This window comes from Triticum aestivum, chromosome 2A (assembly GCF_018294505.1).
Source record: "Triticum aestivum cultivar Chinese Spring chromosome 2A, IWGSC CS RefSeq v2.1, whole genome shotgun sequence".
NCBI lineage: Eukaryota > Viridiplantae > Streptophyta > Magnoliopsida > Poales > Poaceae > Triticum > Triticum aestivum.
In genome coordinates, this window is record NC_057797.1 from 483851882 (window position 1) to 483866260 (window position 14379).

At 43.6% G+C, this 14379-nt stretch overlaps 1 protein-coding gene across 2 annotated transcripts; it reads right to left on the reverse strand.

The window, feature by feature from the left end:
• Positions 1-916: 916 nt before the first annotated feature.
• On the reverse strand, positions 917-14161 carry LOC123189070 (uncharacterized). Of its 2 annotated transcripts, none has more exons than XM_044601391.1 (12): positions 13869-14161; positions 13105-13206; positions 12813-12997; positions 11820-12428; positions 11570-11707; positions 10465-10569; positions 7527-10355; positions 7242-7357; positions 7042-7120; positions 6608-6870; positions 5030-5198; positions 917-1041 (listed from the first exon to the last, which is right to left on the reverse strand). In XM_044601391.1, exons 4-7 carry the CDS (start codon positions 12303-12305, stop codon positions 8619-8621), a joined length of 2466 nt encoding a protein of 821 aa, XP_044457326.1. In that variant the 5' UTR covers positions 12306-12428; positions 12813-12997; positions 13105-13206; positions 13869-14161; the 3' UTR covers positions 917-1041; positions 5030-5198; positions 6608-6870; positions 7042-7120; positions 7242-7357; positions 7527-8618. The 2 variants fall into 2 exon arrangements, with proteins under 2 accessions (XP_044457326.1, XP_044457325.1); XM_044601390.1 differs by having other exon boundaries at positions 7042-7125.
• Positions 14162-14379: the final 218 nt, after the last annotated feature.

A 14379-nucleotide genomic window follows, 5' to 3' on the forward strand; every position in this document is an offset into this window, starting at 1 on the left:
CAAATTTCCTGCAGATTGTATTTGAGGTTTGATTGGGGTCCAAAAAAAGTTGATTTTTGTTCTGTCAATTTTCTTGAAAAAGATGTAAGCAATTTCCTACAAGTCTGTACCCCTGTACATGGGCAAGTTCCTACAAGTAGGCAGGAAAATCAAGTTTGTACCTCCTGTACATTGGCAAGTTCCTGCAAGTAGGCAGGCAAATCAAATTTGAACCCCTGTACATGGGCAAGTTCCTACAAGTAGGCAGGCAAAACAAGGTTGAACCCCTGTACATGGGCAAGTCCCTACAAGCAGGCAGGCAAAACTGGTTTCCCACTATGTTCATATAGATGAATTTTCCTAAATAAATTGAGTTATCAGGCATGCAGCTTTTCATATTTTTGAGTCTAAAAACACTTGATTATTTTTGTAGGCAAGTTCTATTAAAACATCAGGCAATTACTGTGTTGCATTGCAAAAAAACAGGGGACAAAAATTCACAAAGAAGGATACTGGAGGGGGAAAAAGGATATATAGATAGAAGAAGTACCTAATAAATTGCCTTCTTTTAGACTTGTTTTGACCTTCATATCCCTACAAATTCAAAAAAAATGGTGCTTAGGCTCTGTAGAACTTGTATACAAAGCAAAAGTTTTTGGGTAGGTGGGGGAATGATGTAGTCACCTGATAAAATGAGATGTTTGCTTCTGTATATTTACACACAAAAAATGCAAAAAGAGAAAGTGGTAGTAATTTGCTGATCCTTTGCAAAATTAGTAGACATTAGGCAAGTAAACATGTATACACTAGTGGTAGTAGAGGTTTTTGCAAACTGAAACATGATGTGACAACACGAGATACGTCAAAACACATGAGTCTGAGTTGCGTATCACAGATGTAACGCACTACACATTGTTGTTTAGAGAAAAAAAATAGAAAAAAATCCACAGTTCATCTACTCCTTGATAAAATCCACATTGGCCTGGAGATTCTTTTTTGCAGCTGTAGCTTGAGCACGGAGTGAAGAATTCAGAAAAACATGTCTTTACTTCTTCTCAATTCCTGTTAAAGAACAAGGATAAAAATCAAAAACTCATAGAACAGACACAAAAAATGAAGATAAAAATGAAATTCAAGGAAACTAAAGCAACCCCGAAAAAATGACCATTTCGAGTGTTTTCGTAGATTGGTGTCACACATTTTTGCATCTAGAGTTGCCTTTCATTTTTTGTTCTTATTTTCCCTGGAAATCAGTGTCATTGTTGTTTCTTTTCTCCCCAGGTTTGAAAGATGATTGACTTAAACGAATTGCCTGATGACACTAATTCTGAAATGCGTTTTACGGGTGGCATTGGAGTTGAAGACCCCATGTACTGTATGCAGTCTGTTGCCCAGCCCCCTGCTAGAGAATACAATGAAGTTGTAGGAGAATCTCCTAATCCCATGAGCACTCAGTAAGCTCCTGCTGCACCTGAAGAAGCTATGCAGACAGAAGGTGATACTTTTGATGACACCACCACAATGGAGAAACAGGTGGAACTATTGGACAGGGAGTTGTGAGAAATGACAATGATGATGAAGCTTGGTCACAACCAAAAGAGCCTTTCATAGGAATGAGGTTGGATACTCTCGAGGGTGCAAAAGAAAATTATAATGCCTATGCTCTCCGACTTGGGTTTTCAATCAAGATGAACACTTCTAGGAAATCAACGAAATCTGGTTTGTTGGAAAAGCAACAATTTGTTTGCAACAAATTCCGAAAACCCAAAGTTGATGACGGAGGTGCAAAAACTGCCCCAGTCCTAGATGTGATTGAAGATTTTAATGGAGATGCCGATGAAGGTGAGGATGATGAGATTGTCTTCCTTGATGATGAGTGTAAAAAGAAGAAGAAATCTAAGAGAAGAAAGCGAGACACAATAGTCCAAACAGGGTGCAGAGCAAGAATGGTTGTGAAGTTAATGGACAGTCGGTGGGAGGTGATTTTCTTTGTTCGTGAACACAATCATGCATTGGTTGACAAACCATCACTAACTAAGTACCTCCTATCACATCAAGGGATTCCTCCAGAAGAAAAACTATTCCTGAAGAATCTTCATAACTGTAATTTGACCAAAGGTCCGTGTCCACATTCTACCCAAAAAAACTCTGTTTTCTTGTGGGAATTTTTTCATAAAGTTGCCTGTTATTATTTTGCAAGTTGCTTGTACTTAGTTCTTGTTTTTGCCAACTAATCTGGTATCACAGGGGAAACCTTTTGTGGTTTCTACAGAATTGCTTGCAATTAAGTAGGCAAGCTTTGTGGTCCTCTGAAAAAATAATTTGCACGGAGTTGCCTTTTGGCTCATGCAAGTTGCTTGTTCTGCTTAAGCAAGTTGCTTGTTCAGAAAAGGATGGCAACTTCTGCGTCCTTGATGCACATAAGTTGCTCCACCACGCAAAAAATAAGTTCAGCTTTCTCTGGGAAAACAAATCGATTCATTGTGTGCCAGGGGGGTATGACTTGCCTGTATCTATGGAAACTATATGAGTTAGAAAAGAAAAAGATGGGCAACTTCTGTGTCCTTGATGCACATAAGTTGCCCCCACCATGCAAAATATAGTCGAGCTTCTGTGGAAAAAAGAAAATTGATTCATTGGTTTGTGTTGGTTTGCTGTTGTTCTGTTTTCCAATAACTGTGTTGCTTGTTTTCTTTCATATCCTAACTATGTTTCTGCATGCGATTTGTGCAGGTCGTATGATGTAAATTATGTCTGAATTTTATGGGACAGAACTAATTGTTCCTTATACAACTAAAGCAATATCAAATCTTAAATTGAGCTTGAACAAGGCAGCTACTGGTGAAGGAGATATGATAGAGACAGTAGCCTACTTCAAGGAGCAAGAGAAAATAGATCCTGATTTTTTTCTACAAGGTCAAGTATGATGAGGAGGACAGGGTTATGAACATTTTCTGGGTTGATGGACCAGCACGGAAGGCGTACGCTGAGGCTTATCATGATTGCATTTCCTTCGACACGACATACATGACAAACATGTACAACATGCCTTTTGCACCGTTCATTGGTATCAACCGGCACGGGCAGTCATTCATGTTGGGGTGTGGATTTGTTAGGCAAGAATTGGAGACGGGCTTTGATTGGTTGTTTGGGAGTTTCCTTGAAGCAATGCATGGACTGGCCCCTAACAACATCATAACTGACCAAGACATTGCGATGGCTGAATCTATTAAGAACATCTTCCCTACAAGTGTGCATCAGCGTTGTCATTGGCACATCATGAAGAAAGCTCAAGAGAAACTTGGGGCACTGTTGGGTAGGAACCCTGGTTTGTCAAAGGATTTCAACGAGTGTGTTGACTTCATCTTCACACCCGAAGAATTTGAGGCAAAATAGGCTGCTCTAATGGCAAAATATCAGGCTGCTATTGGTACACACTTTGACAAACTCTATGAGTACCGGACAACATGGGTGCCGTGCTACTTCAAGCACAGATTCTTCCCTTTCCTGCAGTCAACACAGCGAAGCGAGGGCTTCAATGCTGTCCTCAAGCGGTATGTGAACCCGCACGACTCGATGCTAAACTTTGTGAAACAATATCAGAAGATTCAAACTCATGTGCTTGCTAGGGAGGGTGCACAAGATTATAGGACAGGCCACTTAGAGACTGAAATGTGGTCACATTTCCCCATTGAAAAGCAAGCATATGAAGCCTACACTAGAGACTTGTACCGTAAGTTCCGTGAGGAGTTCGAGATGATTGGGAGGTACAATGTACGCCCCTGTGGTGCACATTTGTATGTGCTTGAACCTAACAGAGAATGGGTTGCTAAATATGGGTCCAGACACTATTATGTAACAGCAGAAATTGATGCAGGCAATTACACATGTGAATGCTGCAAGATGGACAGAAATGGTATCCTTTGCTGCCATATCTTGAAGGTTTTCACCCACCTCAGAGTTGATGAGATACCAGCGCAATACATCATTCGCAGGTGGACTCCACTAGCAGTGCCTAATGCACCCCCTGTTGTGGAAGCAGCAGAAGCAGAAATGCCGCCAGCATCGAAGAGGCAAGTTCGCACACCAACTTGCAGATGGATTTTTCAAGCTTGGCCAAAGTTGCCTGTGCATCCGATGCTGTTGCGGAAATTCTGAAGAGGCATATGCGTGGAGCTCGGACGGAGATTGGACACCTAAATTTATCTAAGAAGAAAAAAGCAGCAGTCCCTACACATGCAGATTGCAACAATTCTGGGCCGTCTACTAGTGGTCCACCAACATTTGGGGGCCGTGCGCAGCCTCCTGGTAGGCATCCAGAAGCAGTTGTGCCACCAGCAGGTGTTGCTGTGCCGCCAGCAGAGGGGAGGGGTGTGCACTCAACTTCAACTACTGCACCAAGTCCTAGATCTGCTCGTACTTCAACGCACTCAATTCATCAGCCCATGCACAAAAGTCCTGAACATGCTCAACCCATCCCTAGAGACCCCCCAAAATCTACGACGAAAGGAAGAGCAAAGTCTAAACGACTTCAATCAGCACTTGAGCTACACCCGAAGCGAAAAAACAAATGCAGCCTTTGTGGATCTGTTGAACACACTGCAGGACAATGTGAGGCAAGGTTGGTTTGATAGGCACAAATGCAAGCAAGTTTTGGGAAAAAAAGAAATGAAGTTGTTGAAAACAAGAATAAAGAGGGGGGGCTACGAGCAAAAATATGAGCTGTTTTTGTAATTCTGGTTCATGATATGAATATCATGAGTTGACTTTGTATCGTAGTTTTTTTTGCGCAACTCTATGTCATTTCTCCCTGAGCTTGAACCCTTTTGAGTAATTCGTACGCATTGTTGTTTGCTTTCACATATGTTAATTGCCTGGTTCCTCAGGTGTTAGTTGCCTAGTTTTAAATCTTTTTTCCGTAGTTGTGTGCTACCAGAATTTGTTAGTTCGTTGGTTTGCACGTGCTAGTCGCCTTATTGTTTCCTATTCAAAATGTTGTTTCACAAAAAAAAATTAATTACCAAACTTGAGAATAGAAAGAAAAACTTACCTATGGCAACTTCAGAATATCCTTCCATAGAGCTTTGTTGTGGACACTTGAAACCCATGTGTTGGTGAGTTGCTTCCGAATGTTCGGTATGTCATCTGGTTCATACTTGGGTACAACCCTTGCATCCCATTTGCTTGTATTGGTCAGCCCGTAGATCCCGCAATCAACGCTTTTATACCACACACAAAGAAGAAGCAAAAACAACATGTGTGGGGGTTAGCCTATCTTCGTGCATGAGACTGGATTTACAAAGTATGAAAACCAGAAAGGACTTTTAGGCAACTTGTGTGTGTTCTGGGCACACAAGTTGCCTCACACAGAAGTTGCCTCCCCCCACCCACCCCTTTTCTGCTTTCTGAGGCACTTTACATGTGCTCTGGGCACACAAGTTGGCTAAACATGTAGGCAACTTAAATGTGTTCTGGGCTCACAAGTTGCCTCACATGTAGGCACCTATACGTGCGGTCTGAGCACAGAAGTTGCCTCCCCCCACCCACCCACCCCTTTCCTGATTTTGAGGGCAACATGTTAGAGATGTACAAGAAGGAGAAGGGAGTTGGGGCAATTTATGTGTGCTCTGGGCACACAAGTTGGCTAAACATGTAGGCAACTTAAATGTGTTCTGGGCACACAAGTTGCCTCACACGTAGGCACCTATACATGCGGTCTGGGCACAGAAGTTGCCTCCCCCCACCCACCCACTCCTTTCCTGATTTTGTGGGCAACATGTTAGAGATGTACAAGAAAGAGAAGGGAGTTGGGGCAATTTATGTGTGCTCTTGGCACATAAGTTGGCTAAACATGTAGGCAATTTAAATGTGTTCTGGGCACACAAGTTGCCTCACACGTAGGCACCTATACGTGCGGTCTGGGGACAGAAGTTGCCTCCCCCCACCCACCCCCCCTTTCCTGATTTTGAGGGCAACATGTTAGAGATGTACAAGAAGGAGAAGGGAGTTGGGGCAATTTATGTGTGCTCTGGGCACACAAGTTGCCTCCCACCCCTCCCACCCACCCGCCCCAATCAGGTAGGTTTTTGGGGGGTTTTAGGCAACTTGTGTGTGGGTTAGCCTATCTTCGTGCATGAGACTGGATTTACAAAGTATGAAAACCAGAAAGGACTTTTAGGCAACTTGTGTGTGTTCTGGGCACACAAGTTGCCTCACAAATAGACTTTTAGGCAACTTGTGTGTGTCCTGGGCACACAAGTTGCCTCACACAGAAGTTGCCTCCCCCCACCCACCCCTTTTCTGCTTTTGAGGGCAACATGTTAGAGGGGAGGGGGGGTACAAGAAGGAGAAGGGAGTTGGGGCACTTTATGTGTGCTCTGGGCACACAAGTTTCCTCCCACAAACCCGCCCAATCAGATAAAGTTTTTAGGGTGTTAGGCAATTTGTGTGTGTTCTGGGCACACAAGTTGCCTAAACATGTAGGCAACTTAAAATGTGATCTAGACACACAAGTTGCCTCACCCACCCATCTTTTTTGCTTGCTTACTCGTCGGGAAACATTAAACGAAGGGGGAAAAGCAACAAAAAAGTACACACACAAAAAGAAAGAAAACATGACTTTGCTTACTCATTATTTTGCTTGGGAACGTCGATGTTTACAAGACTGAAGTCATCCAGCACAATGTGGGACTTGTGGTAGTGGTGGTCCCACATGGTACGGATAGTTGCTGCTATTTTCCTTGCATTAGTGTCCAAATCTACATCATCGAGCGTCCTCCAGGAGTCAAGCACCTCAAATCTTCGGTCTTTTATATTCAGATTAAAGGCCCAATAATGGTTCGAAGTTTTCTTCTTTGCTGGATTAAGGTTCTCCAATATAGGAAACATAATCTGTTTTTGTTGCACAAAAAAAAGTTAACGAAAAAATCGAACAAATGCCTTATCAAAATGTACAAAAAAATGGACTCCCTTCATTTGCAAGCAACTTGTGTCTCCAAAAAGTAAGTGAACACATATATAACTTGGGATATATTTTGTGTAGACATCAAGAAAATGACTCACCATGTCTTTTCGGTCCAAATGGTTAGACTTGTTGAATCTGCCATTCATTTCTTATGTGTTCCATTCCATCTATTGTAACCTGATCTAAAAAAGAGAAAGGAAAACCATCAACACATGATGACCTATATTGCGCAGAAGAAAGAAGAAAAAAAATGCAAAAAATACATATAAATAGAAAAGCTTGAAGGCAAAACTTTTACCGAGAATCAAAGAGGCATGACGACCTTCTTTGAGTCCGCGGGCAAATTCAGCATTATTGACTCGATGCCAACTTCGAACACGTGCGAAAGAACGACACCCTCAACCTTCATTGAGTCTGCAAGTTCCCTCAGGGTGACATCATATCCATTGTAATCAATGATTTTTGGGCCGGAAACAGAAAAAAAGCAAGGCGATTAAAAATGAACAAGCAAAAAAGTAACCCAAACGCATTAAGATCCCTGGAGCAAACATTGGCCAATGCTATGATTAGACAAGTTTGGTACCTGATGTCTGTATCTTTTGATTCATCTGCACTGATCCTTGCATGCAAAATCATTGAAGCGTATAAACGGTTTGCTTCAGGTTTGCAATGGAACTCTTTCTTGTTCCCAGGAATCATGAATGGTGATCTCAGGCATGGAGGCAGCTTGATGAGCCTCCTCTCATGTTGAAATGTGACTGGCTCGCCTGAACTACTACTACTACTGTAATACTTGCTGCCCGAACATAAATATGTTTCAGTCATACCTTGGGTGTCTTTAATAGGTGTGTGCAAGTTATTTGGTGACAAGCTACTGACGTCTTGCCCACCAATTGATTCTTTTCGCCTTCGCTCTGCTGCTGCACATGCTTCTTCTATAGCATCCCAATCATCATCTTCTATATTAATAACTTCATTCACATAATCTTCATCAAGAAATGGTTGTTTCAAACTCGTATTCACATCATCTTCGTTGCGGATTTGTTGTTCCGAACTCATTGTCCATGCAGATTGACTGCTAGTATTGGTTGCTTCTTTATGACTTGGAATAAGATCATCTAAGATAATCCCAAAGTTGGGTGCTGGACAGTATTCGTCCCATATCCCTTTCAACTTTTGCTTGGGGGGGGGGGTCATCAACTGGCTCTTCACATGTGTTTGCTGCTGGAAGGTTGATTTCTTTATTGGTTGGAACAACACATCTTGCTAATATCTCATCTATGTTTAGTGTGTCATTGGAGTGCTCCTGGTGTGTCTCCAGTGGACAGTTTTCCTTATTTGCATCCTTTGTAGGAGGTCTGATGAATTTGGAGCTCATCGCAGGCACCTTGGTATCAACCTTGGGCGACTCTGGTACTGGAACTGGTTGTTTCATGTCGGTGTTTGGATTCCCAACAACTTGCTAGCTCCCTGTAGGTAGCATGAGATTAGTCTTGAGCAAATTTGCGACTGACTTGGATGGTTTGAGATGAGTTGTAGGCTGTCTATCAAGTTGGGGGCTTGTTACATGTAACTTGGCATCCTTGGTGATCATCTCAGGGCAGCTCCCTTGACTAATTGTAGTGAATGGTTGTCTAAGAAAAGGTAGTACTGGTACATGTAGCTTGGCATCAGTCTATGGCAAGTTTTCAAGTGGACTTGCCTGCCTCACTGCATTATTTGTCTGACTCGTGAAATTTGGCAATGTTGCAGCCAGCTTGCTGTCATTGTGCCTCAGCTTGCCAGGGGGCTTGGGATCATTCTGTACAAAGGTTGCATGTGAGCTTGCTTCTCTAAAATCAGTAAATGGTGGGCATGTGTTTTTTGGACAGGCTGCAGGCAAATTGAGATCAACTTTGGGCAACTTTGCACAAAAACTTGCTTGCTTGTTAACTCCCATACAAGTTGCCCCAACTTTCAGCTCACTTGCTCCATCTTTTAGCTCACTTGCTCCCTTGGTTTTATCATTCGGTTCCTTCTTAAGCTTTTCATTAGCTAATCCTTGCTTACATGTGGTGCCTAAGGGCCGCACTGTTCCCTTTTCTCTAAAAATTGGAGCGTCAGCAATTGGTGCTTCAGTTGTTCTTCGTACTGCCTTAGCTCCCATACAAGTTGCCCCAACTTTCACCTCACTTGCTCCATCTTTCAGCTTGACTCGGTTAACTTTTTCAGTTTGTTGTTTATGCTTGAGTGATGAAACAAGCTGCCTAGTTTCATGTCTTGGCTCGAATGCTCCAGCTTCAATTGGCGCCAAGTTGAATGATACCCTCTTTTTCTTCCTTGGTGGTAGTGGGGGCATATGCCTTTTTGGTTCTTCTTTTCTTTTTGCTATCGGGGCGTGGAATCCACAAATTTCTTCCATAAGCTCCTCCTGTGTGTGTAGTGGGCATAACTCTTCCATGTTGAAAGTGCATGCCATTTGCATGTTCTCGTCCTCCAGAATGCTTTGGAATATCATGTTGCTATATGAAGCAGGTGTTCGTCCGTCATAAACTTTCGGCAGATCAAGCTTCTCGCCTTCTAGCGGTTTCCATTGCTTGTTGAACTCCATCATAACAATGTCTATAAGAGATATACTTTTTGGGTCATCTGCCCCTTTTGCTTTGCTGCCATGCTCTTGACTGAAGAAGTCTGTAGAGCAATCGCCTTCGTTGGTGCTACCTGAACTTGCTGCCGGCTCATCTTCTGCAGAATTACCGCCCGGGGTACCTGCTCCGGTGTTGTGACCTCCACCCCTGTCCTCATCGTCTTCGTCATTCCCTTTCCTATTACCCCCTCTCTTTTCACTTGTTTGGTCATTGTCCTTGTCCCGATCGTCCCGATCATCATCTTCATTCGGTTGTTCTTGATCATCCTTCTCCGTTCCAGCCTTTTCAGATCCCTCCTCACTGTGCACCTCTTCAGTGGGGTGGCTTCCATTACCTCCATCTGAGCTGGTCTCACCGTCCCCCTTCCCCTGATCGTCATCAGCATGTTTTTTATCACCCGCTCCCTGGTCCTCCTCCAGATCATCATCTTCTTCAACTGTATTGGTGTTAGTATTTCCTGTTTGTGGGTCCTCATCATGTTCGCTGCGACCTGAGTCATCATTGTCCGATTCGGTTTCGCTGTCTTCAGCCGGTTCGTCCTCATCACTCTCGCTATCAGACTCGTATGACTCTTCATCCTCGGTAGAGCTGTGCTCAATCACTTTTGGGATGGATTTCCCCTTCTTACTGCCCCTTTGAGACGTTGCCCACATTGTACAGCGTGCATCTATGCTTGTCGTTGCTTCGCCGTCATCAAGCTTGCCTACTCCAACTACCAGCTTCCCAACAGCATGTGACATTTCAGTGCACATCTCATGAACCATCTCTGTCAGCCTCTTTTGTTTCTACACAAGGCACGAAAACACAAGTAGGTCATTGGAAAAACAATGATGTCACAAAATTTGAAATGAAAAAAAAGACTTTCCTGACAAGATGTATAGTTTGCATACTTACAGTTTTGTTGTAGCTTTGTGGGAGCATGGCTGCAACAAATTTTGTGATGTGATCCATGCTGCCAAACAAGCTGTCTTTTGCGCATCGGGAAAATTCTGTCTTGAGTTGCAACAGAAGCATGTTTTGTAAAAAAAACAGAAAAGTGTCCGCGACTATACGGGGGAGGGGTGTGATAAATGTAGTTGGCTTGATAGAAAACTAACAACACAGAGACAGTTACTGATGATTCTAGCATCGTCTGCCTGATTTTTGAATCACAAAAACTAACTTCACACCCCATATCTCGATATGGCTAGGGAGAAGGATGAATAACAATAAGTTTCCCTTTGGTGCTATAAAAAATAGAAACATAAATTGGGGCAACTTATGTGTATGTGGGGCACATAACTTGCCTGCCTGGCTATCTCTTTTTGCCTGCTAGAAAAAACACTAAAACAAACAGAAACAAGTGGGAGTTGCTGGTGTTTGTACCATCAATTGCCAGAACTCAAGTTATGGGAGTTGTCATGAAAACATGGAAATTCTAGTGGTTTGTAGGTTGTGAGTACAAAATAAAATAGAAAGTGTCTGTGACTGTATGGGGGAAAGGGTAAAAACAACACCTAAAAAAAGGTTTGATTCAGCTAGTTTTCGAATAAATGTAGTTGGTTTGATAGAAAACTAACAACACAGAGACAGTGGCCGGTGTTTCTAGCATCATTTTTCCTGATTTTTTAATCACAAGCTAACATCACACCCATGTGTGGATATGACTAGGAAGAGGGATGAAGAACAGTAAGTTTCCCTTGGTGCTATAAAAAATAGAAACACAAATTGGGGCAACTTATGTGTATGTGGGGCACATAACTTGCCTGTCTGGCAACCTATTTTTGCCTGCTGGAAAAACCCTAAACAACAGAAAACAAGTGGGAGTCGCTAGTGTTTGTACCATCAATTGCCGGAACATAACGTAAATTTGCAAACACTCATAAAAAGGAGACCAAAAAAATAGACACCCCTCCTCTCCTTATCCAATTAACGGCAACTTCATTAGTGTCTATTTGAAAAAGGTTGTTTGTCATGCTATCATGCTATTCCTTTATGTTTAGCAGAGGGGAAAACTTACACGCAACTTTCCATACACGCCTGGCCCTTTCTTGTCTTTCTTCATGACTTTGGTTATGAGATCATCATTCCAAATGGCCGCCCTGGGCAGCGTGCTAGGAATTGGCTCATCTACCTCCAATGAATCAAGGTATAGTATCTGCATTGTTTTGGATTAAATAAGCATCAAATTTCATTCCCATAGTGTATTTGAATTAGGAAAAAAAAGAATGAACAAACAAAAAATTGTTAAATATTGTATTTGTACTTACTACTAGGTGGAAGACATAGCAGCAAACCGCTTTTTTCTTCTCCCCAAACCCCATGAATGCTAGCCTTAGTTGATCAACAACAAAGTCGCATATCTTCGAGTCTTTGATGACATTTGTGTTCAAGATAGCGGGGAAACACCTTGGCAAAATGCTCAAGCTTGTTGTTGGAGCAAGGAAACAAGAAAAGGCAACTGCCAGCCAAGCACGGAGAAAATCATCATCAGCAGCCCTGTTCATATTTTCAATCATTTTGCACCACGATGTCAGCGTAGGAGAGTTTTTTCCCTCAATATTGTAGATGCTGTTGAATTCCCTTATGACATCGGGATTCATTTCGAAGCAGACTTTCCTCCCTTTGTTTGGCAAGCCCCATATCCTGTGAACACTTTCTGCATCAACTGAGATCTTGCCCCTGTCAGGTATAACTATTTGAGACATCTCTGGGTCATAGTGTTTCATGATCCACTGACTGAGATCCCCTGGCATGCTAGTGGCTTTTATATCCAACAAGCCACCAAACTCTATGTCTCTGATAACAATCTTTTGGTCATCAACAAGGTCCTTGTTTAACTTGAAAAGCCTTGCAGGTGATGACCTGTTCCTGGGACCCTAAGAAAGGTTGTATAGATATGAAATTACCTTGAATAGTTCAATATGAAAAACGGCATAAAAAATGCAACAAGAAAATGACTTGTGCGTGGGTTCGGCACATGAGTTGCCCCCCCTCACCTCTGGGTGTGTGCTATGCTAGGGGAAACATGATCCAGAGACAGGTGGGGGGGGCAACTTATGTGTGGGTTGGGCACATGAGTTGCCTCACCCCCTCCTTTTTTTTGCCTATTAAAACATGATTATAATCCATTTTTTGTGTGGGTTGGCACATAAGCAACCATTATATGGCAAACAGGAAAAGAACATCGCATCTGCTTTTGGGACATAAAAAACTTTTTGATTAAGGGATTTGAAGTGTAGTTTACAAGGATTCAATAATACCTCAGTGTCAGCAACTTTACGACGCTTCTTCTTTGGTTGTTGCTCTCGAGAAACATCCCCCTCATTCACACCTTCGAATGGAGCATCCTCATTACTGCTGGTGCTAGGAGGCCGCTTCCCTCGGTTTACTACACGCTTTTGCCGCTTCCGCTCGTAAACAATTGTTCGGTTAATAGCTTGCTCTTCTGATACAGGTGCCTGCCAAAAAAGCAAGAAAGATAAACACTAAGATGCGCTTATGAAAAAAAGGGGTAGAGCGAGGTATGGGGGGTGGGGTGGGGCCCGGTTAAACCTCCACTCGGACTTCAGATGCAGGAGATGGGACCCTATCGTGCTGCGACGATGTTGACTCCAGTTGATCACGCTTTTTGCTTGATGGACCAGCCATGTTTGCCTGAAAAAAATAACAGAAAATTAGCAAAGGATTAAACTCTTCACATGTCGCAATGCTCATTTCAGCATCGTATTTGTTTTCTGTAAAAACCTACATGAAAATTGAACGCCAATAAGGGACAAAAAAGACTACTAACAATTAGCATAAGCACGTCCCACAGCCTACCTGATAGCAAACATTTTTTGGTAGCAGGCAAGTTTGGGTAGCAGGCAAGTTCCTGACACCAAAAACTTGCCCAAACCCAAACCTGCCCAAGACTTGCCTGCTACACAAAGGACTAGTGGATAAATAAACTTGCCTGACGTTTTTACCTAACTTTCCTGATAGTGAACATCAACTTGCGTGGTACCTAATAAAAACACGGACTCCTACCCGAACCAACAACACAGGGCCAAACTTTCCTGACGTTTGGCATAAACTTGCCTGCTGGAAAAAAAAGTCGAGGAAAATTCCTCCGCAATCTGCAGCGGGGGCACGCACACCTCCAAAACCTATTTTCGACCACGAAAATCGCACTAACCAGCCGTGGGGGCGAACATACATCCATGGATGCCTAGAACTAGCGCGAAGTGAAAAACGCTGGCCAGGTCAGAAAAACGCATGACGAATCCCTAGTAAAACTCCGCGCCACCAGCAACGGAGAGATCCAAAGCGGGATTTACCTTCACGTCGATGAACCGCCTCCTTCCTTCGCCACCGCCCGCACAGAACAACTCCCGTCTCGCTTCGTCTCCTTCGTCGTAACTACCGCTCTACGCGGCCCGCCGATCTCGCTTGCGAGAGCAGCTCCCCCAACGGCCGACGAGCCGCGCGGGAGAGCAACTCGAAGCGCCGACCACCCCGCGACGCCTAACCACTCCCGAGAGCACCGATTTGAACTGCGGCGAGGCGGATTTGGGCAGGCGCGTCGTCGATTTCGTCAATTTGGGCGAGGAGGAAGGAGGAAGGAGAAACCGCCCACACCACCTAATGGGGGGAGAGTGCCGTTACGAGAGGTGGAGAAGACACAGGTAATGGCGGGCCCCACCACGCGCGACGTCTCGTACCAGCCAGGTTCCACCTGGCCGCGATCGCATGCGATCGCGATGCATCCGACGGCTCTCGCAGGGTGTGCTCGTTTCAGTCAAATAGCACGCGTGCAGTTTTTAGAATTTGGGAAATATCCGAGTATTC

Excerpts from the sequence above, each read along its gene's own strand:
- LOC123189070 (XM_044601391.1), bottom strand. The coding sequence starts at position 12,305 with ATGCCAGGGGATCTCAGTCAGTGGATCATGAAACACTATGACCCAGAG. Across the intron at positions 10,570-11,569 it reads GCGTGTATGGAAAGTTGCGT|CTCAAGACAGAATTTTCCCG; the intron begins GTAAGTTTTCCC and ends CTTCTGTTGCAA. Across the intron at positions 10,356-10,464 it reads CACAAAGCTACAACAAAACT|AAACAAAAGAGGCTGACAGA; the intron begins GTAAGTATGCAA and ends TGCCTTGTGTAG.